At 50.2% G+C, this 24,594-nt stretch overlaps 1 protein-coding gene across 2 annotated transcripts in view; it reads left to right on the forward strand.

The window, feature by feature from the left end:
- The window catches only part of RNF216 (ring finger protein 216), an 89,198-nt gene extending 66,555 nt beyond the window's left edge, over positions 1 to 22,643 (forward strand). For both annotated transcript variants that reach the window (XM_083474711.1, XM_083474712.1), the window contains exons 14-17: positions 3,651 to 3,748; positions 7,726 to 7,948; positions 15,003 to 15,072; positions 16,324 to 22,643. In XM_083474711.1, coding sequence (XP_083330837.1) covers positions 3,651 to 3,748; positions 7,726 to 7,948; positions 15,003 to 15,072; positions 16,324 to 16,649 — 717 coding nt within the window. In that variant the 3' untranslated portion in view covers positions 16,650 to 22,643. The remainder of the gene's footprint in view (positions 1 to 3,650; positions 3,749 to 7,725; positions 7,949 to 15,002; positions 15,073 to 16,323) is intronic.
- Positions 22,644 to 24,594: the final 1,951 nt, after the last annotated feature.

The following is a 24,594-nucleotide window of genomic DNA, read 5'->3' on the forward strand; positions in this document are numbered from 1 at the left end:
TCCTGGTTTGGATAAAGCAGGGAACCATAGTTTGTGCAAAAACCTTGCAAAATGTGCCTTTGTTTGTGCAACCGTCTGTATCTCCGCTGAGGCAAGAGATGATAATTGAAAGTCGTCTGTTGTGTTGTGTTGCATGTTACTGGCATAAACTGCTTGAAGATCACTGGTGTTTGATGTGCTCACCAGTGTTAGGGAGGGCGCTATTCTCACAAGGGCTTGTGCCTGCGTAGGGCTGGTGGCAGGAACAATGGTCAGCCTGGATAGCTCACCTGGTGAGAGCCTGGTGCTAATAACGCCAAGGTTGCAGGTTTGATCTCCGTATGGGACAGCTGCATATTCCTGCCTTGCAGGGGGTTGGACTAGGCACAGCAGTTCTCAACCTGTGGGTCCCCAGGTGTTGTTGGACTACAACTCCCATCATCCCTGAGCTCTGGCCTTGCTATCTAGGGGTGATGGGAGTTGTAGTTCAACAACAACTGGGGAGCCAGTTTGGATAGAAAGATGGTGGCAACAACAAGGTGTGTTTGGGGTGGGGATTGCCAGTGGCTAAGCAAAAGCCAACTGTTATGGGATGGCAGTCGCTGCAGTCACCGCTTGCAAGGGCCCCCAACGAGATCAGCCCTAGGAACTCTTACTAGCTTGGTGAGATATTCCTTTTGTGTTAACTTACTTCAGCCTAATCCTGACCACGTCTGCTCAGAAGTTGAGTTCAGTGGGGTTTCCTGCCAGGTGAGTGGGATTAGGGTTGCAGTGCCTGTGGAGGCCCTGAGTTCTGGGACTGGATTATACCTGGTTTTCTTTCCCTGATATTTCTAGTACTCCCTTATCTGTTCAGCAGCTTGCCTTTTAAAGACAGATTTGCATAAGCAGCAGCACAGTCCCACCCCCATGCTGAAATGAGTAGGTTCCATAGAGATTTTTTTCCATGTGCTTCGACTGCCTTCCTTTTTCAAGGGTTTGTGACAGTGACGGAAAGCCTTTTCTTATTCTTGTGCAAGGAGAGCAGATACAGGACTTGAAGCAATGCAAATCTTGCCAGCAGCTTCACTTTTCACAGAGCAAGGCTGACGGCGGCATGTGTGATTCTGTCACTCTAGCATTGCTGTTCCAGCCTCCTTCGTTCTTGGCCCAGGTGACATTTTCCTTTGCAGGCTGAATACATACATACCTTGAGATCTCAGGGTGTTTTAAGTGACTAGCTGGCCCAATAAAAGCTCTTGTCTCTCTTCCAAATGCTGTGAGATTTGCAATAATCTCCCAGTATCCTTGGCTTGCTCTGAGCTGCGTTTTGCATAATCCCCATGGATTACCAGGAGGTGGAAGCCAGGCCGCTTCCTGATTCCTGTCAACCAGCTACAGTTTCCCAAAGCACTTAGCAGTGCTAAGGAGGCCTGGCTGCCATGTTCCTTGGCTCAGCAGCTGTTGACAGCAGGTCTCCTCCTCTTTAAGAGTCTGAGCACCTTGATGGCTGTGGCAGCCTTGCTGCTGCTGCTGCTCCTGTGCTCTGGCAAAGGCCCCTGGCGGGCGCTGCTTCCAACCACTAGGCGGCACTGTCTGCTGATGGATGAGCTCCTGCTTGGAACAGCTGCACTTTATTAAAAAGGAGGGGACAGCTTTGCATTTTTGCAAGGAACTTTGAATGCAAAAAGCTCCCCTCTGCCTTTAGAGAAAATTGGAAAATTAGAGAGAATGATGTGTGAGGGCTCCCTCTCCCTTCCTCTGACAGTGAGGGGATCAAAATGCATTTTTAAAGGAACACTTAGCTGGCATTCTGCTTCTGCACCATAGCTGTGGAAGCCATATTAGAGATCCAGCATGTCAGGAAGAAGTGCTTTTAGGGGGATGGGCTGGAAGCAGAACGGGGGAATGAGACAGAGGAAAGAAGAAGAAGAAGAAGAAGAAGAAGAAGAAGAAGACGTCTTGCTCTTCCTGTAAAAATCTCAGAACAGAATCATGTTCAGTTTCATAAAACGCACACACACAGTCCATGAGGCTGATCCATTGTGTTTTGGGGTGCTTGCGGTGGAAAAATCCATGTTATCCCCTTCCAGACACGGGTCAAACATGGGGTTCCCAAAGCAATTTAATCTGCCCTGCAACCCTACCAAGTCCTTATCTGTGTGGAGTTCTTCTTCTTCTTCCTCCAAAAATTGAGGTTGGCTTCCTTCATGAGGGAAAGCATAATGTTTTCAAAAGTTGCAAAAGATTAGGGCATGCTGTGCTTGATGCCGTACAGCTGTTCCTATGCTTTGAAGCCCCTCACAGCTCAGTGGAGCTGACTGATAGAGTCCCTCACCTGGCCCAGCTCAGCAAATGTTTCATTGCTATCCTACCCTTTCCTGCAAAGAGCTCAGGGTTCTCCTCTCCCCATCCTCACAACAACCCTTTGAGGGAGAGAGCGACTAGCCTGGCTTCATGGCTGAGTGGAGATTTGAACCCTGGCTGCTCAGGTCCTGGCCCATGCTGAGCTCAGCCACCCAGGCTCTGGGGCGCTGAGTCCTAGAGCAGCAAGTGCCGGCAGCCCCCCAAACCCCACAGCATGGTTCTCTCAGGGCCCTCTGTCACAAATCCCGAAACCATCTTGCAGTGCTTAGTCCGGCCATTGTCTCTCTCCTGGGGAGGCCTGGTGGTTCAAGTTAGCATGTTGGCTGGGAAACCAGCCTCTCGTTTCCATGTGGGTTTGCTCAGTAAGGCTGCCTCCCCGCCTGCCCCCCTGCTCTGGAACAGCAAGCAGCCCTTTCCCATCGCCCACCAAACCGATGCAAACCTCTGGGTGGGCGGACTTGATTCTGCACGAGGAGCCCACAGATGGCAAAGGAGGGGCCCGCTGGGCTGGCTGTGTGTGGCAGGACCCCCCCCCAATCCACAGACACACACCAGGGATGGGGGGGGGGAGCCTTTTTGGCCCAGCAGGCCAGATCTTTCTCTTCCCCCCACCGACCTGCCGTGGGGGCAAGGCAGACAGGGACTAAGCACCACCAGCTGCTGCTGTTGGGGAGCTCAGCCATGCTTTCTGCAGGGATCGGGTGCACGAGAAACGGAGGCCTGACTGTGGATTTGGGGAAACTGCCTGGTGGGCCAAATGGGGAGGCCTGGACGGCCAAATTCACCTTATGGGCTGGAGGTTCTCTGTCCCTGCAAAACCTTTCCAAGGCACGGGGTGCGGTGGGGGAGAAATACACGGGTGGAGCTTAAATGAAGATTGAGTGACTTCATGCTTTCTCCAATTGCGGCTGATGCCCATCATCTAAAGGGCTGCCATGTGAACCGATTCTGTCTTCAGATGTCCTTGCTGGTGCCCCTGCCTTTGGAGGGAAAGTGGGTCGTGACCAAGGATTGAGCCTTCTCGGTGGTGGCACCCTCTTTGTGCAGTTATCTCCCTAGAGAGGCCCCTATGGCATTGAGTCTAGTGTCACCTTAGTACCCGGGGAAGACAGGTGTGTTTTATCAGTGTTTTCGATCTGTTTCATGCTGCCGGCCTCTTTACTCAGTGCCACTTCTTTTTTTCAAGCGTTCTTTTTGTCTTTTGTATTTCTGTGTTGCCTGCAAAATGCCTTCAGCATTGCTTATTTGTCTGGTTGCCTTTTTTAAAAAAATGTCATTATCACTGGTGTCTTCCTGTTGCTTAATGTGGTGCTCTCACTCTCCAGGAAACCTGCAGGAAATGCCAGGGCCTCTGGAAGGAGCATATGAACCTCACCTGTGAGCAGCTGGCCGAGAAGGATGACATAAAATACCGAACATCTATGTAAGTAGCTTTGTGAGGGGGGGGGGAGAGAACCAGGAAGCCTTTTTCTAGTTTTTTATTTAAGCCAGTCCAGAAAGTACCTGGCAAGAGGGCTTTTGTGCTTCAGGATATATCCCAGAATCATAGAATGGTGGAGTTGGAAGGGACTCCCCAGAGTCATCTAGTCCAACCCCATGGAATGCAGGAATCTCAACTAAAGCATCCAGGACAGATGGCCATTAAGCTCTGCTTAAAAACCTCCAAGGAAGGAGAGTCCACAACTTCCTGAGGGAGACCGTTCCACTGTGGAGCAGCTCTTACTGTCAAAATGTTCTTTGTGATATTGAGCTGAAATCTCCTCTCTTGTAACTTGAAGCCATGCGTTTGAGTCCTGCACTCCAGAGCAGGAGAAAACAAGCTTGCTCCATCTTCCATGTGACAGCCCTTGAGATATTTGAAGATGGCTATCCTTTCTCCTCTCAGCCTCCTCTTTTCCAGGCTAAACCTGCCCAGCTCCCTCGAGGTATCTGCTTTCATGCGCTCTGAAAGAGCAAACCTCTGGGTGCAGGACAGCTAGGGGAGAGCTGCATTGCATATATAGTTTTAATATAGTTTCTTATCCTTGAGCAGCTGAAATTCTACTCTTGTTGCAGACAATAAAACGTCCCGTTTGAGTCTTGGGAAGGGGAAGCGCAGCTGGAGTTCAGGCCCAGCTTCCTGCTCTGCTTGGCGCTTCCTGCTGGGAGGATGAGAGGGAGCAGCCCAGAAAACGGGGAGCAGGGTCCGCCTCTGGCTGGTTTACTGTCTGCCCTAAGGGCAAGCACAGTTCCCAAAGAGGAATTTGAAATGGGGAAACCGGGAAATCAAAGAGGCGATAAAAATACAGTGTTACACCCTGCAGCATCTAGCACAGCGCATTACGGTTGCAACAACAGGCAGGGAAATCATTAAGAGAGCTGCCAAGACCCTCAGTGATTTTCAAGTGGTCTGGGGATGTGGGAGTTTGGAGCCACCAAACTAAGACATGGGTGTGAGAGGCTCTTGGAAGAGATCTAGGAGTAGCAGGATGGGTTTCACCTCTTTCAGTCACAGAGCCAAGGTCCACAGGCACGTGATGCAGATATAGAATCATCTTCCTGAAGTGAAGGTCAGTCTGGTCAGTGCCTGGACAGGACTGCAAAGCCTCCCTGTGCTGTCTTGAGTCGTCGTTGTCTTCTTTGGCGATCCCTCTTAGCTGAGAAAGATTGTCTTCCATAAACACGGTTTTAACAATGAGTCCGTAAGTGACTGTGGAGGCCAATTCTGGATCCACACGTCCTTCCACAGTGGGGACATTGGTTTCTGGGCAGCAGTTGATCATGGTGTGGATTTGCCAGGCATGCCTTCCTCTTAGCATGTTTCTCCCTTGCGTTCTGAGTTCGAGTGTCTTCAAGGTCGATGACACCTTTGGTCAAGGCTGTTCTCCAATTGGAGCGCTCGCAGGCCAGTGTTTCCCAGTTGTCGGTGTTTATACTACATTTTTAAAGATTTGCCTTGAGAGAGTCCTTAAACCTCTTTTGTTGACCACCAGCACTACGCTTTCCATTATTAAAGTTCAGAATAGAGCAGTTGCTGTCTTGAGCACCATATTGAGAGAGGTGCAAGGTACAGTGGTGCCTCGCAAGACGAAATTAATTCGTTCCGCAAGTTTTTTCTTCTTGCGAGTTTTTCGTCTTGCGATGCACGGTTTCCCATAGGAATGCATTGAAAATCAATTAATGCGTTCCTATGGAAACCGCCTTCAGACCAGGTCCGGGGACAGTCTGTCCCCCGACCTCTTCTGAAGGCTGGGGGGGGGGACAAGGGCTTTCTTCCCACCCCCAGCATTTTAAAAAACCCCGGGACAGCGGAGGACTTCTCCGCTGTCCGGGGCGATCTTAAAATGCTGGCGGGCGGCATTTTAAAATCGCCCGGGACAGCGGAGGACTTCTCCGCTGTCCGGGGCGATGTAAAAGCCCCTGGGAAGGCAGGCAGGGGGGACAAAGACTTTTGCCCCCCGCCCGCCTTCAGAAGAGGTCCAAGACCTCTTCTGAAGGCGGGCGGGGGGCGAAAGTCTTTGCCCCCCCCCCGTCTGCCTTCCAAAGCCGTCCGGGACAGCGGAGAAACGTGCTGACTTTCTCCGCTCTCCCGGGAAGGCAGGCAGGGGGGAGCAAAGACTTTCGCCCCCCGCCCGCCTTCAGAAGAGGTCCAGGACCTCTTCTGAAGGCGGGCGGGGGGCGAAAGTCTTTGGTCCCCCCCGCCTGCCTTCAAAAGCTGTCCGCAATAGCGGGAAGCGCTTCCCTGCTATCCCGGACTGCTTTTAAAATGCTGGCGGTGGGGAGCAAAGCCTTTCGGCCCCCGCCGGCCTTCCTGGACCTCTTCTGAAGGCCGGAGGGGGGGAAAGGCTTTGCTCCCCACCACCAGCATTTAAAAGAGGTCCCCGGAGATTTCCCTATGGGCTTTCATCTTGCGAAGCAAGCCCATAGGGAAATTCGTCTTGCGAAGCGCCTCCAAAACAGAAAACCCTTTCGTCTTGCGGGTTTTCCGTCTTGCGAGGCATTCGTCTTGCGGGGCACCACTGTATAAAATGTAATATTTGTCCGGTGGGAGGGAAAAGTCTGCAGTTGAAACCGTGCGATGTAAACTAAGGATCTTCAGAAGGCATCCTTGGATACTGGGCTGTGTTGTGGGAAGGAAAACAAAATGTAGGTGCTCTGTTATATAACTTGTAAACATCATCAGAAGCACAGAGTGATTAAAGTGCTGGTGCAATGCTTTAACTTGCGTGGGGAAAGCTTAAAACTATTGTCAAGCCCTAAACACCTCCTGTTTGCAGAAGAGAATAGTTAGCAATCCTTTTGCAGCATCTCTGTAACCAAAGCAACAGGCTCTGATTTATAAAAGGCGTCAAGCAACAGTGCAGAGTTTGCATTTCCTGCTTCTTTCATTGCCTCAGCTATATATTTTCTGCTTGTCAGAGGTGAGGGTCTCTCTGTGCTTTGACTCCTGGGTTAAATTATTTCTGCACTAACGTTTAGCTCCCCCACCTCTTTGGCGCTCTGGGAAACCAGATTTAAGCCTGCAGAATGCCAGCCTGCAATCAACCGCCTTTCACTTAATTTGTCTCCAACTCATCATAAGGTAATTCTAAATAGACAGCCACAAAGACCTCCTTGGAAACAGCATGGGAGGGGTGGGCTTCATACCCCCCCTTCCTGGGAAAGAGCCTGTTCGGAATGGCAGGGTGCTATTGAAATGGTTGCTAAAGAATTGGGGGGGGGGGTTCATCTATATGGAGACTCTGAAGGCAAGAGTGTGACACCCAGGCTGCTAGATCTCTTCAACCAAAGAACAAAAGCACTCACTAACACACATCTAAGCAAATACATGAATAATGATATTACTGTGGTTTGATATGTAATAATTTGGGCTGTCACCATCTGAAGAAATGTTAGCTGATGAAGTCTGGATCAATGAACGATGCAGTTCTCTACATGCCTGCTCAGAATTCATTGGGATTTAGTTTGCATATGACCAAACATCATAGCTTTGAAGGGAGGGACATTTTCTTCTTAGAGGGGGGTGTGTGTGTGTGTGTGTGTGTGTGTGTGTGTGTGTGTGTGTATCTCATCAGCCACCTGCATGACGGTGATGGGAAACACCTCATCTGAAATGACACCTGCCACCTTCTGTAAGAAAATCCTTATTTAAAAATTGTGTGCAGTGGATGAAGTGTTCTCCAGCCCACCAAACACAAAAGCTGATGCCATAATTCATTAAGGATATTGGCAGGCTGGACGGTGTGCAGAGGAAGGCGACGATCCAGGGTCTGGAAAGCGAGCCTTATGAGGAACGGTTGAAGGAGCCTGGAAAGAGGAGGCTGAGAGGGGATACGATAGCCATCTTCAAATATCTGACGGGCTCCCACATTGTTTTCATCTGTTTGTTTTTTTAACCCTTTCCCAATTGCCTCATTGCAGAGAAGAGAAGATGACGGCGGCCCGCATCAGAAAGTGCCACAAGTGCGCCACCGGCCTGATCAAATCCGAAGGCTGCAACCGCATGTCGTGCCGCTGTGGCGCCCAGATGTGCTACCTCTGCCGAGCAGCCATTAATGGGTACGACCACTTCTGCCAACACCCCCGATCCCCAGGGGCCCCTTGTCAAGACTGTGCCAAGTGTTCCCTCTGGACAGACCCCACGGTAAGTGACTCCAGTAGACACAAGCAGCTCCGCTTCCCCCGACTGCTCTCCTGCGCAAATTCGGGAGCGGAGCATTCTGGGAGCAGCTTGCGGTAAAATCACAAGTGACCTCTGGCCCTCTCCTTTGGATGTGCTGTGCCTTCGCCTCCAAGGCGGAGCTTCCTGTGGCAATATATGCATAGAAATCAGAGTGGCATCTTGATTTTATTATCCGGCTTATAGCTTAATAACCAGTGAACATTTAAATGTACCTGCATGCTGCCAGCTCTCAGTACTGGCGCCCTCTTTGAGATTGCGTTGCAAGCGTGAGAGAACTTACAATTTAGGAAACGTATCATAGGATCATTGTTGGAAGGAGAGGCCATTTTAATACCTTCCTTTTCCTGCTGCAGTGATGTGTTGGAACCAAAGTAGCCTCTGAGAACAAGCAGAGTCCACCTTCTGGCTCAGCATCCCAGCACATCGCCCATTCATTGACTAAGGTGGCGAGTTTTCTAACTCTTCATAGAGCGCTTTCGTTTTTCTGCCATGGAACCCCAATGGACGATTAAGGATTCTGGAGAGAGTTGTCTGGGCCACACTCTGTTTGCAGAGAGCGCTGTCCCACGCCTGCTGGAACTCCAGTCCGGAATCCAGTGTTATCCATCCGCCTGGTCTCAGGGCGGTTCACAAAAAAGATAATAATATATAAAATAAAAATAAAAACAATAATCCAATAGTGCCCCCCACAAAAAGAGCCACATTTTAAAAGGGCATAGGATGTAAATTGGATCAACCTAAGGCCTGGTTAAAAAGGAACGTTTTTGCTTGGCGCCTAAAGGTGTGTAATGAAGGCGCCAGGCAAACTTCCCTAGGGAGAGCATTCCACAAATGGGGAGCCACTGCAGAGAAGGCCCCGTTCTCGTGTTGCCACCCTCCGGACCTCTCTTCCACAAGCACCTTCCTTATTCTTTGTTTCTCTCACTGTGGCACAATGTTCAAGGCACAGCAGGAAGGCTTCCGCTGCCCTGCATAAGAGTCCACAGAGTCATGTACTAATGTGTTTCCACATGCCACTTCAGCCAGCTCCTTCCCCAAAGTGGCTTGCCTTGCCTTCCATAGGTTGCAGTCCATCTCCCTGCTAGTTCTCAGCCATGAGCAAGCTGCCTGTGCCTCCGTGCAGGAGCTCTCCCTTCTAGGGGGGGCTTCATCCCCCCCTTCCCCCCGCCCTGCTTGCTGACTCCATTCCAGCCCTGTACTCTCTCCCTCCTCCAGCTTTGCCTCTTATTACTCAGGCGCTCCCTGACTAAGCTGGGAATGATTTGAAAGGAGCTCTTCTCCCTCCCTTCCCCCTCCTGGAAGTGTCTGCCTCATGAAATCATTTCAGAGCTTATTGGGAACGGCTGTGCCTGCACATGCATGAAAAAGGAAGCCCTTTTATTAATATTTCTTCAAAAATGGGGAGGGGGGAATGCATTGCAAATGGAGAAACCAGCTCCCAGTAACTCTTTTTAAAATGCCAAAAAAATATTTCTCCACCCTGAAAGAATTAGCCAGTCTCTCCCTCTTCCCTCCCATCTTTTGGTGATGTTGCTGCACTGGACAAAACCCCCCTATAGAAATATTCTGTGATTGCATTTTTTATTTTATTTTTTGAACTCTGTGCTGGTTGATAATGTCTCCTTCCTGTCTGGCCCTTTTCCCCTTTCCCAACACTCCACGTTTTCTTTCGCTTAGCTGTGCTCTTGCTGTGTGTAGAGACGCACGCCTGGAACTACTGAAGCAGGGAAACAAAAATAGATGCGTTTTGCTTCCCTTCCACTCCAACGGAAAGGAGTGCAGTGATCCAGCAGCATGCACCCAATTTCCTGCAAGGGGGGAGCACATCCCGTGCCCCATCCTCTGGAGTGAGCTTTGCGGGGGGGGGGGGTGTTGTAGCATCCCAATTCCAGATGCAGCTCTGAGAAGAGGCCAGCCCGCGTGACACCACCAAGACACCAACCACATCCCTCACTCCAGTAGCTTCCGCTACCGAGTTGGTTAAAAGGGGATAATCAATAGAATGGTGGTAATGCATTTTGGTGAAGAGATTACTTAACCGATTTAAAGGGCTCTTTAAGTAGCATAAAGCCATTGAAGCGGTGGAGAAGGTAAAAGCAGAATAAAGCACAGGTTCTAAAACCAATAAAATGGTTCCCGTAAGCTCTAAAAACAATGCAACCATATTTACAAATTCTAAAAACGATAAAACGTTTCCATCAGCTGTGCAGTTGTTCCGTAAATGGCGGGAGGGGAGGCTGACTCGGCATTCAGGATTCCTTCCATTTTCATTGTGGGCAGCACTTAATGACATCTCAGCAGACAGACAGTTGCTAAATGAAATTCCCGTTGCTTAGGAGCAGGGCTATTGTGCTCTGTGCAGCGGCCTGCATTACCTATAGCTAGCAACACCAGACTAAACTACGCAACATTAGCACACACATGCAGATTTGCAGAGTCCCTCCTTTTCTCTCCGCAAGGGCTGGGTTGGGTTTAACTCTGTGCAGAATGTTAATCGTTGGTGCAGCTTCTCTGCATGGTCCCCGTTGCGTTTGCAGTGCATAAAGAACAGGAAGACCCAAAGAACAGAGAGAGGAAAGGAAGATACAGTTAAGCCCCAAAGTGTAATGCATTTGTGTGTGTGATATCAGAAGATAGAACACGGGTTGAAAATCTCTTTCAGTCTATTAGCCTTTTCCAATTCCGCCCACTGAATTCAGCGTTCTTGGGAAAAGCAATTGCACCCCCCACCCCCTGGAAATTTACTCATAACCTTCATGTGCATAACTGGCCGGTAGAAGTTAATGTTAGCTGTAAGCACAACTTGTTTTTTTATGGCGTAAATTATACAAAATGTTCAACAGTGTGCAATAAATAGACACTTAACAAGGGTGAGAATGGAATATTTTGCTCAGATTCCCAGGGCAAAGCAGAATAAACACCACTTGAGTATGGCAAACATGAGCTTTTGCTAGCCATGTTCTTTGAATACAATACAGTACTATTTTCATATTTTTGAGTCTTGTTTATGCACTGCTATCTTGGGACCCAATTATATTTTGCATGCTCAGGCAGAGGCAATTTACAGGGGGAAGAAAACTTGTGTGAATTCTTAAGTTGCAGTTTCTGGACTGGGATAAAGCTCTGCCAGGAATGCCATCCTTCATTCTGCACCCTCAGCAGGCAGAAACATTGGCATTTTCACTATGCCCCCTATATATGTGTCAGGCGTTAATACCACCATGTGTGCAGCTGCTTTGCTCCTTTGTCCCCTCCCAGGCTTCCCCCAATTTCTCTTTAAAGTATGCAAATCCATATTGTGCATTAATCACATGCCAAAAGAACGAATAGCTGAGCAGGAAAGTGTGCAATGTAAAGTGAAAATATGCACTGAAAACTGGCACATTTCAGCAGCATTTGGGCAGAGGTGTAGCAGTATGCAGAATTAAGAAATGAGGTGGGGAGGTGCAGACTTGGCCTCCGTGCTGCTGCTCAAGCAAATTGTCGGCCTGGTCACTTTTTCTCACCCCTTGGAGATCCTCTCAGGCAGAACGTGGCAAGATCACATTGCTGGCCAAAGCTCTCTTGCTGTTTGGGGGGAACCTACGGGACCGCCTCTCCTGGTATGCCCCCCGGAGGACCTTAAGGTCCACAAATGACAACATTTTGGAGGTCCCAAGTCGCAAGGTGGTTAGATTGGTCTCAACTAGGGCCAGGGCCTTTTCAGTACTGGCCCCAACTTGGTGGAATGCTCTGTCACAAGAGACTAGGGCCCTGCGGGACTTGACATCTTTCCGCAGGGCCTGCAAGACGGAGCTGTTCTGCCTGGCCTTTGGTTTGGACTCAGTCTGACCCTCATGTTTCCCTCCCCTTATGGTTTTGATCTATGGTCTACTTTTAAAATGAGGCTGCATTTTAAATTGCATTTTCACCTGTATTTTAAATTTGTTTTTCCCCCTATTATATTTTTACTGTAATTTTACTGGTGTTAGCTGGCCTGAGCCCAGCTCTGGCCAGGGAGAGCGGGGTATAAATTATTATTATTATTATTAGCAAATCCACAAGCTTCCAGGAAAACCATACAGTGTGGCTGCAGCTGGGGATTCTCCCCATAGTGGCTTCAGTGGGGAGCTGACAGAGTCTACCACCCCCCACTCTGAGCCTGCAGCTGGCTCCCAGTCACACCTGCGCAATCCCAGGTGACTTGCTCTGCGTTGCTCCAGCAGAACCTGACAAGATGCAGGCCTCCTACCTGTCACCACTGCATCACACCGTTTCTCTAAGGAATTCAAAGTGGCAGGTCAGGGGCAGGAGGGAGCCACACGGTTTATCCTCACAAAAATCTTTCTAGGGCTTGTAGTCAGTCAGATCCAGTAGGGCTTATCGTACTCTGATTTGGGGGGAAAGGGAATTTGAGGAAAGCAGCTGCCTGGCTCTGCTCTGCGTGTGTGTATGTGTATGAGAGAGAACTGTCCTGTGTTGTTGTTCTTCCAGTGGTACTGATGGGATTAATTCCAGAGTAGCACCATCAATAGTCTGTTGAAACAGCAATAACAAAAATAATGCAGTTTTCTGTGGCACCTCTGCCATAACAGCACAGCCAAAGGCCATGACGAAGGAAGAGCTCTGGTCTGTGATATTTCACAAGCACAGTAATTGGCGATTTTGCTGCCCTCTTGTTCTCAGCTTTTGCTGTGTTAGCTTGTAGTGGGAGAAAAAATCTCTGCCCTTTAAATACCAAACTTGATTACAGTTCTCAGCTGGGATTAGTGCCTCAGGGGCACCTTCTCACATCCAGGATCAGGCCACGTGGCCCAAAGCGGGAAGTTCGCCACCTACCCACTTGTAAAGCAGATGCGCAATACGACTGGGTCAGGTGCCGGGTCAGAGTCGTGACTGCAAAGGCTTTCCTCGAGTGGCTGTCCGCTAACAACGATCCATAGGGTCTCTGTTTTGGAAAGCCTTTTGGAGGCAGCCTGCCGACTCAGGAAAGAAATTGGGGTGAGGGCACCAGCCTTACTGGACAGAAGACTTCTCCTCACTGGTGGGATGCTGAGCTCCCCCCGCCAGAAAGCAGAACGGGGAAACTTGGCAGAGTTTTGAGATGTGCTGGGCTTCACCAGATTCAAATCTGGAAGCTGGCAAGCCTCCTGCATCCATCCATGTGTTATGCAAAGACAGCACATTTTGCAGGAGTGTCCCAGGGCGCTCTCCAAATCCAGAGCGTTTTCCACATTGGACGGGGGGGGGCGGGGGGCGGGTGGAATACAGGAAGAGATTAAAAGGGGGAAATGAAAACAAGCTGTGCTGAAGTTCTTTGCATCTCGCAAGGCAGCCAGACTCTCCCTCCAACTAGTTCTGCAGTCTACATCTCTCTCTCTCTCTCACTTTCTGTCCCCCTGATCCTATGCTCTGCATAAATTTTTAAGATGTAACTTTGGGCATGCTTCCAAAATTGAGGTTTTTTGAGAACTTTGGAATGTGGGGACATGCAGAGGGGTGAGGTAGAGGAATGGAAAGAAAGGAGAACGGAGTAAGGATGGCCCTGTTTTGGAGAGAGTGTGCGGTCTAGGTTGGCAAGCAGTGTTGGCGATTGTGGCCGGTCCTATCGTTGGACAGAGTGAGGGTGGGGACTCTTTGTTTCCTGCCTGCCTTGGTTAATCCCCTTCTCCCAGCATATGTCATAGGGCATAGGCATTGCCGATGGGAGACGCCCCTGCCCAGCCAGCTGAGCAAGCAGGCAGAGAAATTCTGTGTGGCAGGAGCAGGAGCAGCAAACAACATCACAGTGAATCGTTGTCGCTTGTCTTCACTTCCCCCACTGCCCTGCTCACAGTTGTGAAGAATATTCCTAGGTTACGAATGGTCCATGTCGCCATTAAAAAAAAGAGGTTGGAAGAAGCCAATATAGATGTGGAATGCCCCTAGATCAAGTGACTTTTCTTCTTTTAAGTTCTTCACCTAGCTCAAGGTTGTCATCTGCACCGGCCAGATGTTTAACTGAGAATCCATCACAGTCAGACCATCATTTCAAAAATGAGGCTTTCAAGCCGTCTTGTCCCAAAATGGCAACTAGACCTTCCATTTTGGCGACCGCAACCTTGGATTCAGGAGCCATTTGGCGCCTAGTTTATAGACCTGAGTTTCTAGCTCTGCTCCTATTGAGCCTCTTAATCTGATTATTCAAGTCCTGCCTCCTCCTCCATGGCAGGCAGCCTCTCCCAGGCAGTCCGGCTGTGGGGCTCTCTGGAGCTGGAGCTGCCCCCTGAACATTTCACGCTTGGGTGCCATTTAAAGGATTAGCATCGCTCCAGCTGCTCCTTGGCAGGGCTGGGGGGAGGCGCCGCTTGTTGCCATCTGCTTCGTCAGTCTTGCAAGCTTTGCGGCAGGATCAGTGTTCTGCCTGTAAGCGGCTTAGTCACGCTCCACGGTGTGGGTGAGGATTCGTGCAAGCGCACAGCAAGTTGTCAGCAGTGTGGCCGTGCACCTGCTGCTTGCCCCCCCCCCGTTTCAAATGCAGTCCAAGATGTTGCTGAAGGTGTTCGGCTGCACAGCCGGCCGTCTGCACCCGCAGCGCTGGAGAGGCGTCCACCCGAACCCCTTTTTCGTGGCAGCCGGGGCTTAGAGCGACCCGGCTGGCTGAAACGGTGCTCAGTTTCCACAGGAAGTGGTTATTTGCTGCTTACTAAATTCAGATTCCTGCAAACCTCCTCCTCCGTCTCCTTTTCTTCGAATAAGGCCCTGGCCCTCAGGCCTCAAAGTGTCCGGAGTGATCTCGAGAACCAGATGCGGTTGCCGAGCAAGATTTCTAATAATAGCCGGGGAAAATAATATAAACAGCAACACGCTTCTGCAGAATAAATGCATGCAAAATTGGCAGAAGTCTCTCGGGTTTGCATATTTCTGCACAATTCGCAGAATTCAGATTTTCTCACTGCAGATTTCGGCACAGAAATTCGATTTTCCTTCTTTGTCTGTTTGGGTGTTGAGAGAAAACAGCCTCGCTGACGCTTTTGTTTGTTTCTGTCCTTTCTAGGAGGATGACGAGAAGATAATCCAGGAGATTCAGAAGGAAGCTGAAGAGGAGCAAAAGAGGAAAAACGGAGGTGGGTGGTGCCTCCCCCTCCCCCCTTAACAGGCAGAGCTCGATGGGGGTCCCTGGAGAACAGAGCAGCCCCAATTCCAAAAAGCGCTTTCTGCCTAAGCCCCATGATTACCCACACAAGACACACTTGGCTGATCGGCTGTCTGCCTGTTGGTTGATCTTGCAAACTTTAAATGAAAATGAGCTGGTAGAGTTTGCACAATTCAGCATCCGAGGGATATTCTGTAGCCTCAAGGGGTGTGTAGTCGTCATCATCATCATCATCATCATCATTTATTTAACTTCTATACTGCCCTTCATCTGAGGATCGCAGAACAGTTTAAAGTATAGAAACACAAGAATACATAACATAATGGGATAACCTCAGCTGCACTGCCTGAGTTTTGGTTTCATGCAAGTCTTCTGCAGAAAAAGCAGAGCATTACAACCACTGTGGGGTTTTAGCTGAAGGTTACATTTGGAGAAAAGGAGTGAGAAGGGGGAATTCCAATGGCAAGTACAGTGGTACCTTGGTTTACAACCATAATCGATTCCGGAGGTCTGTTTGTAAACCAAAACAGGTAGTAACCCAAGGCGTGCTTTTGCCAATGGGGCCTCCAAAAAGAAAAAAAAAGGTTGTATTCCAAAAAAAAGGTTGCAAACCGGGACATGCACTTCCGGGTTTGACATGCTTGTAATCCAAAACATATGCAAACCAAGACATGCAAACCAAGGTACCACTGTAATAAGTACGTTGAGTACGTTTGCTGTTCACCGAAATTACTTCTTTTTAAATTATATATGTGACATAGGGGGAAACTGGTTTTTTGTTTTTTTTTAATGGCGCATTGCCTGAGTTGATGGACTAAAATGCATCATGGGCAAAAGCCGTAGACCTAAAGCAGGAAGCATGGGGGTTGCCTCCATCTCTTATAGCAGTGGTATTATAAAGTGGAGAATATCTTGTCTGGTGTTCTTTAAAGTTCTGTAGGATTTATACAGTTTTAAATCTGCTGTTCGGTTAATCATTGCACTTTTTAGATAACTCAGAAAGAATTTTCCAAATGGATTTCAATCCGAGCCAGCCTGGTTCTCCTCTAGCTGCTGCCGGACCCCTCGATTCTTCTGACTGCCATTGGCCTAGGGGTCCATAAACATCTGGGGGAGTCAGGCTGGCCCTTCCCTGCCCCCATCGCTTTAAAGGTTGAAGCTGCTTCTGCTGCTTCTGCTGTTTACCTGCCCTCCACGTTGTTGTCTCTCTTTCCTCCTCTAGAAAACAGTTTCAAGCGGATTGGGCCCCCGGCAGAGAAGCCTGCGGAGAAAATCCCGCGAATCGAAGCCATCCCCAGGCCGGTCCCACAGAACCTACACCACCAAATGCCCCCTTACCCGTTTGTGCACCCCGCCTACCCGCTGAACATGCCCCCCGTCCGCCCGCTCTACAACAACATTGGCCACATCAACATGGGGCCCATCCCTGCCCCTTACGTGCCCCCCCTGCCCAACATGCGGGTGAACTACGACTTCCCCCAGGTGAACCTGCCGCTGGAGCACAACCTCCCGATGCACTTTGGCCCACAGCCGCGGCACCGGTTCTGACCCGGCTCAGGGCGGCGCCAGGACTTTGGGAAGTCTCTGCAGGGAAAGTCCACACACTGGCTGACGGAGCCCGCCCCTTCCTCTCTTCTCCACTTTCCCCGTAAACTGCAAGCGCTGAACACGCTCCTGGGCGCCCCTCCGGTCTTCTCGTCCCCCAAGGCAAGATCAGCACCTTTGCTGCCCAGTCTCTGCTGCGGGAAGCGGAAGGGACGGGAGGCTCGCCCTGGCACCCTTTTGCTTCCGCCGCTCGTCTAGGAAGGAAGTTCTCCGCTCAGTGAGGTAGGCCAGGGGGTGCAGGGAGCCTGTTTGGAAAGAGGCAGCGACGACTCGAACCCACGTGCCAAAAACACAGTTTCTCTTGCCTGCCCAAACGCGCTGAGAGCGGGAAAGAATCAGGTAGGAGGTTCAGCTCTGCCCAGCTACAGATTTTGACCGGTGTGGTTGACGGGCAAATTAAACCATTGATGGGAAACCACTGAGGCAAGCAGAAGTTGGCAGAGGCCGTTGCAAACACCAGATTGGCAGCTTCTGTGGCCCTCAGGTCAGGAAGAAACCCCAGCAGAGCTCTTCCCACCACAACCATCTTGTGCCTTTGGCACAGGAGTCAGGCGGTGGGTTGCAGCCAACTAAGTCCTACTCAAGAGTAGACCCATTGAAACCAGTGAACCTAAGTTGGCCGTGTCCATGAAGTTCGATGGCTCCACTCTGAGCAGGACTCGCATTGGCTGCAACCCAGCCTTCCCAGACTCAGCGTGTTGGTGGGTCGGGCTTGTCAAAGAGAGATCAGAGGCCTCTGATTCTTCCGAGGTGCCAAACTGAAGACTTGCTGTCACTCAGCACAGCTCAATGTAACGTGAGACCACATCTGTTTAAAATAAATGCAGCTTCCGTGGCTGGAACAGTTCTCAAGTGTGTGAGCCAAACCTCTGGTGCTGGGCCTAGGGCTTAGCAATGCTATGGCTTTGGGGTGCGTTGCCCCTGTGACTGCTTCCTGCTGGGCTTTGCATTGCACATGGAAAGCCTTGTGGGTTGAATCCTGGTACAGCTGCAGGGAGGGCGGTGTGGGTGGTGACGTGTCTGGAATCCTTGGAAGGAACCGGGTGAGCGTCGGCTGGCTTCACAGGCGAGCCTCTGCCTCCTCTGGTGTTGCGGTCGGTGTGCTTTGCTGTTCGGGGTCTTCAGCATGTTGGGTGTACCTGCTCGTTGACTTGTCTAGTTGTGGTCTGAAGCACTCTGGGGCATCTTGCAGGCTTGGAGGTCAAGGAATTCCCCCCTGTACACTTGAAAGGCATTTCCAGCTCCCAGAAGATCACAGAGTTGCTCCTGCATATATGGAGCTGCACGAGGCCAGTGGAGCCCTCGTTAATTGGGGCAGGGCAGTCATGGCCCAAGCGCTCCTGGGCACTCTGCGTATGTGCAAAGGCTTCCTTGGACTCTTGAGCCGCTGACCCACCCCACTCGGCTGTGGAAACCTTCAGCCTGAAGCTTTCCAGTTGGATTATTCCAGGCAGGGCTGGAAGAGGGTTTGTTAGTCTCCAGCTCCCATGCCCAGAGGGCTGATGGGAGTTGTAGTCCAGCAGCCTCCGGAGGACCACCATGGATTCCCCATCCTTGGCTTAAGGGCTGTTTTGTACCAACGCCGGCAAATGCATAGCCGGTTGCAGCCTGTCCTTCAAAGGCTCCCATGTGCCTGAGCACTTCTGTGGAGTGAACTGACCTTCTGCATGACTTGCGGAACTCCAGAGCTCTGCAGTCCTGTCTCTGCTTCAAGGAGGGGTCTCCGTTGCCAGATACGGACCACTTCTCGCACAACAACACGTCAGGTCCATCCACACTCCAAGGCGGCTGTGCGGCGAGCACGGCAGGAATCAGCGCCAGCCACTTGAAACAGTTTTTTTCCACAAAGCTATGAACATGGATGCTCTCATTTGCTAGGATTATGAGCAACTTACAGAAAATAACTCCAATGGAGAAGAATTTCCAACCACCCTTTTGCTTAATAATAAATACATTTCACACTTACTCTTTGAAATTCTGGGTCTGTTTTCCTTTTAGAAGTATTACGATAAAGCATCTTTTGGGGTGGAGTGGGGGCGTGGAACCAGTTCTGAGTTGGGCTCTTCTCTCCCCCGACCTTCCCTTTTGACCTTCGTAGTCCTGGGACTATGGGGCACAGACAAAGCCAAAATGGCAGCTCCCCCCTTTCCCCTCATTCCGATCTTGGCCCCCCTCCCTCTTGAATGGAAGGGTGCTCATGGATTTGGGAGATCCCTGCGTGAGCTCCACCAGGGCACTGAAAACGGGCAAACCTTAAACCCTGAGAGGCAACCAAAACAATTCTCCCAGTAGCCGTGGGGATGCTGTTGCCTCCTGCCCTCCCCTCTCCCCTTGCAATACGTACCCAAGCAGCACCACCTATTTCTTTGGAAACTAATCTGTTTCAGTCCCTCCCACTCATTTTATTTGGTGCTCTCCTGGACTGCAACTCCAGCCTCACCTGATCATTGGCCAGGCTGGCTGGGGGCCTGAGTCTATAACATCGGGAGGGCACGAGGTTGGGAATAGCTGAGGGAGTGTGTAACAAAAGTGAAGCCATGACTCCTTTGCTGCAGAGAGAGAACATCTGCCTGTAGGACAGGTGTGCAGGGAGGGGTGTGTGTGCTGCGGATGAATCTGGCAATACCTGCATTCCAAGTTCGTTCTGTGTTACCTGTTGGCTTAAAAGTTCCATTGCGTTGACTGTTCCATGTTTGCCGTAGTTTAAAATCATGTTGTTTGTCGACACTGCTGCTCCTGTTCAGTGATTCTTAAAAGGTGTCAGGATACAGCTGGCCAAGTCCTCTTTGGCTGATTTCTCTTCAGGTTTTGACATTAGCACCTTAACTTTAAAACAAAAGATTATTTGATGTAGCAATTGCCGGACATGCAGGTGGTGCTGTGTTTGGAGAAAAGCAACATCAGCAGGGCTAGCTGTCAGGAAACTTAAAGGATGGGAGGGCCGCTGGCGATATTTTTGGAAAGCGTTGGGCGTGTGTGAGTGCATGCAGCAACCAGCTATGCATGAAAGAAACCCCTCTTGTATCACAGCTGTAGACAGAGAGGTGGCCTGTGGGTGCCATCCTGCGGTTTAATTGATAAGAGAAGCTGTTTCTGAAAGCGCTTGGTGTTGGTGCATCGCTCCCAGTTTGTCCACTGGCACTGCCTTTCCAGGATTGCTTCTGCAGTGTGCATGAGGTTCCCATGGACTAAAGCCCAGTGGCATTGAATCTTCCCCCAGTCGCTTTGGCTCCCCTTCTGTGGGTCTCGCTGGGAGGAGAAGCTCCTGCGCGCTCGGCGCTCTGGGCCAGGTCCACATTCTATGCAGCAGGCACAATTTCCCTGGGGAGGCAGCGTCCCCCAGGTTGCAGATGAAGCACGGGTGGCCTTCCTGCCTACCGGCCCATTCATGTGCACATGGACAGTTGTGCCGGGACATCCGGATGCTGTGTCCATGTGTCTTGAAAGATGCGGGTGAGGACCTTGCATCCCTTTTTGTCTTGGGGAATTCTGATGCACTCACAGTGGTTGTGTTGGCTGTGCAGAGTGTGGGGCTCCCCAGAGTGGCCAGTGCTCAGAGGCAAAGCTCAACTTCCGGCAAGGAGCTTGACGTTTTTGCCAACCTAGGCTGCAGAATCGCCCTGGCATGTGCAAGGGCCCTGGGTGCCTTTACGAAGAGCCTTCCTAACGCTGACCGAGCCTGGTTAGAGCCTTCCTAACGCTGACCGATCAGATCCTTGCATGCCAAAAGCAGGTCCTAACAATGGCGTTTCCCTCTTGTTAAGCTACTGTGCTCTCTTCCCCTTTGCTTTGACCAGCTCACATGAAGTTTACCATTTGTTATCTTTTGGAAGGTCTTTGTGGATATTTGTACTTGAGTGAAGGTAGTTGGGAGCAGGCAGAGGGGCAGTTGAAGCTGGCTGCTGTTGCCTTAGTACGACTGGAGACCTTTCATTGCAGTCTGCTGGACCCGTGAGGCCCTTGGCCCTTCACCATCTCCCCATGTTCTGTGCTGACTCTAGTTCATAGCCTCCATTCATTTCAGGCTGCTTCCTCTAGAGATGGAGACTTGGGTGGCGGCAGCTCCTGTTAGCCAGAGATTGGAAGCTCAGCTCTTGCTGTTCTTCATATCCAGTGGATTTCAAAAGCCATTTAGCATGAATGGGATGGCCTATTCCTCCACCCCCCATCCCATCCCCACTTGGTGCCCCTTTCAGTGAGGTTTTTTATTTGGCCAGGGGTCCTCCTCTTTGCATAGACAAAATACTGAAGAAAGAGACCCGCCCAAGCTGAATGGCTCCTTAGCCTCTGCCTCCCGTCATTCTGGTGCTCTGAGTAAAATAATTCTTTAAGCGGGAATAATCCACCTCTTGGGAAATTGAGGCATTTTGACTGAAAGGACGGTGCCTTTTTTACTGCATCTGAAACTGAAACACTCTTTTCTCATTCTTTGCCTGCCCATGAGCAATGGAGAAAACCTCTTGGGGTCCATACTGACTTAAAAAATGATTTTACACCTCATTTTGATGTGTAAGCCTGAAGCAAAGACCTCCTTAGCCTATGATTGTGAACAGAGATGCCAAGGTCCAGCTCCCAGCACTTCTTGAACAGCCTTGTTCAATTGCCTCCCCCCCCCCCCAGTGGAAGCGTCCCCTTGAGCATTTCGCCTTTCTCCTTGCAACTTCTTGTTTGGGGTTGCGCGACTTCGTCCTAAACAATGAGCCCCCCCATCCCTTGAAGCGGATTTTGGGCCTCGGTTCCTTCCCGTGTTAAGAACACCACGTTGGGGAGAAAGGGCAGCCATCTGCAGGGAAGAGGCCCCTAGGTGGCCAGGATTTCCTTTCTTGCAGGTATCCCAGGATGAATCCTAACTTCGGATATATGTTGGTTGCCTTTTCCAAGTTTTGCATGGGGAGAGCATCGCCTCTTTGCGAGGGGTTTTCTGAACTTCGGCCAGGGAAACTTTACCAAACCTATGTGTCTGATGTGGGAGAGCGTTGCCCCCGTGCTGTGACGTAGTGTGACGGCCGGCTTCTCACTGCAGTGCTGTGCTTCTGTCCAGGCCGCACCACTTGGCCATGCTGGTGAGGCCTCTCATGACAGAACGCTTCTCTGCTCAATTTTCTTTTTTAAAAAATCCTTGCACGCATAAAGCTAGCAAGCTCAAGGATTCTGGTGTGGCCACTTCCCCCTGCCGTGTTATTTTCCTGCATAGGGGGGTTTAAAAAAAATAGCCTGAAGAGGTCTGCCCGGAAACGTCCTGCAAACCAGGACGGTTTAGCATGGGCAACATTGAAGTCCCTTGAGCTTGAGCCAGGCTTCCTGGACAGGGCGCCCTCCAGTTGTTCTGCACTACAGCTCCCATCAGCCCCAGCGAGTACAGCTGTGATGAGTATACAATATGGCCCTCCTGGCTGCGCATTGTGGTGCAAAACATCTGACTAGGCAGCAGTTAGCAAAGGCTGCTGTCACATGCCCCTGTGGGCTCCGGGTTCTTACGACCTCCTCTCTTCTTTTGTATTTGCATTTTCCTTTGTGGCTTTTTTTTTTAATTAAAAAAAGTTCATCTCTCTTTACGGGTAGACACAGGGAAGTGTGTATTTTGTACACCCCAAGCTTGACATTTTAACAGGTACTTTCTATTATCAAATTTGCAGTGTCACATTTAACTTGCCTTAAAAGGTGGAGAGAGAAATCTAGTATTTGCACTTCGCAAAAAAAGAAAAGAAATGGAAAAAAGAGCAAACCCTATTGAGGGAAAATTGTGCATGTCCTGCAACTTTGTATAACAATAGCTTAAAAACGAATAAGTGGTTTATTAATAAAGAAAGGAAAAAAGAATATTTTTTCTTTACCTTCTGGTAGGAAACCGTTCTAATATTCTGTGTGTAAAAAGTCTCTGTATTATATTGTAATTTGAATTTTTTGTAATTAAAACAACAACCTTGTGCACTCTCATTGGGTGGTTGTTTCTCCCCCCCCCCCAACCTGGCTTCTGGTTTCCTCCACACCTTTTGTTGTTTGTGGTTAAAGGTGGCAAAGCATCTGAACAGCCGCTGCAAGAACAAGACGCTGGACAAGGTGGGCCATTGGTCTGATCCAAGAGACTCTTCCTCTGAAATCCTGTAGCTTCTTACACGGGAAATGTTCTGGGTTATTTTCGTCCTGATTTCCTCTTGCCATGACTCCTCTGGAGAGCAACAATGTCATAGTGGAACAAGCTAAAGCAGGATAACTCTGCCATGGATGCCCTATCATTGTGCCAATGTGTTGCAGAAGATACCCATAATATAACCATAATAACCAGGGTGTTTGCAGAGTAGAGTTCTTCTGATTCCACCCCTAAACGCCAGTCCTAATAAATCCCAACTCCCCGCACTGAAATCTCTCCATGTGATGCAGTTCATGTCATTTGGAGGGTTAGATTATTCATTTTTAAAGGCAAATCTCTCCCCCGCCCCCGTCCCCTGCCTCACCAGGTGGGGAATTCTGATGCACCCTCCTTTGCAAGAATTGGAGAGGGCCGGGGATCTGCTCACTCGCCTTGGTTTGCCAGTGTAGGGTAAAGAGCAATAGGTTGTAACGTGGCCTTTCCTTCCCCACGAGGAAAGAGATCTGCCCCCATTAAATGGATGTGCAGCTGTGTGTGTGGATGAGTGACAGGCACATCCAGCAAGATTAGCTCAAAGGGCAGGAGCATCCTGCATCCCCCCCCCCCGTCAGCCACCCCCCACCTTGCCTTCCACTCTGACAGCCTGATCCTCTGCATAATACCACTGGAGAGAGCTTATTTCAGGGTCTCTCCTCCATCAGCCCTGTTTGGATTTCCTCGGGCGTCTCTTCAGACTAGGAAGCGAGACCCCAGATTTACCAGGTTTGTTCAAATAAGCAAAAATGACAGTTGCAAACAGATCTGCGTATCAGGAGGAACTCGATGAATTTTCACGGAGGCTTTTGTGTTTTAATTTGCAAATTGATTTGAAAATGGACAGCTCTGTTGCTCCTTCCTCTTAACAGGAGTGGCACACATCCCCGCCCCCCTCTGACATGTCAGTTTTAGCCAGATCTGTGGGTTGCTGGAGCCTCCGCTGCTGCAGAAAGCGTTTCCTTTGTGTGGAGGAGAAAGGCCTGTCTGGGCCCAAGCAGGGCAGGGGGTTGGGGGCTGCTGTCTTTCTTCCTGCCTTTCTCTCCCTGACCTCTTCAAATAAAGGAGGTGGGGGTGGGGGAGGTGAAGGGAAAAGAGGAGGGAGGACAAGCCAAGCCCCCCCCCAGCTGCCCCCATCCCTCCTTCCTTGCAGCATCAAAGCGTCAGGCGGCCCCTCTCCATGGTCAGAGACCCTTCCCCTCTTCAAGAGAAGAGGGCCAGAGTTCAGCTTGGCTGCCTTGGAAAAGGGGGGGGGGCGAGATGCAAACTCCATGAACTGAGTGCTGGGGGCAGGAGAGGGGAAGAGGGCAAAGGCCGCCTCTCTTGCCTGGCCAGGTTAGGGAGATGTGATAGGAACCGGCCTTCATCTTCATTTTTAACATTCTTTTCCTCACCTTATTTCTGTTCACAACCCAGTTCCTTAGAAACTCCATGTGCCCAACTGCAAAAAAAAAACCCCTTGCTCCACACTGCACTTTTCTGACACTGCACAAAACATTTGTCCAGCTGCACATTTAGAACATAAACGCAGTATCCGGGAAGGCTGCCTCAGCCCAGCGGAAGGGCCGTCAATGAATGTTAATTCATGCAACAGCTGAGATGGCTGGAATTGCTTATGGAACCAGTTTGTTAGTCTCCAATGGGAGACTCGGGGGGGGGGTCTACTCTCAAGCAAGCCCTGTTGAGCTCAGCTGGGTTTGAGCAGAGTTTGTTTTAAGGCTACCCCTGAGACAAGGTTTCCTTGCATTCCATGCATTTGCAGGA

The sequence above is a fragment of the Podarcis liolepis genome (genome assembly GCF_965112155.1).
Source record: "Podarcis liolepis genome assembly, chromosome: 14".
NCBI lineage: Eukaryota > Metazoa > Chordata > Lepidosauria > Squamata > Lacertidae > Podarcis > Podarcis liolepis.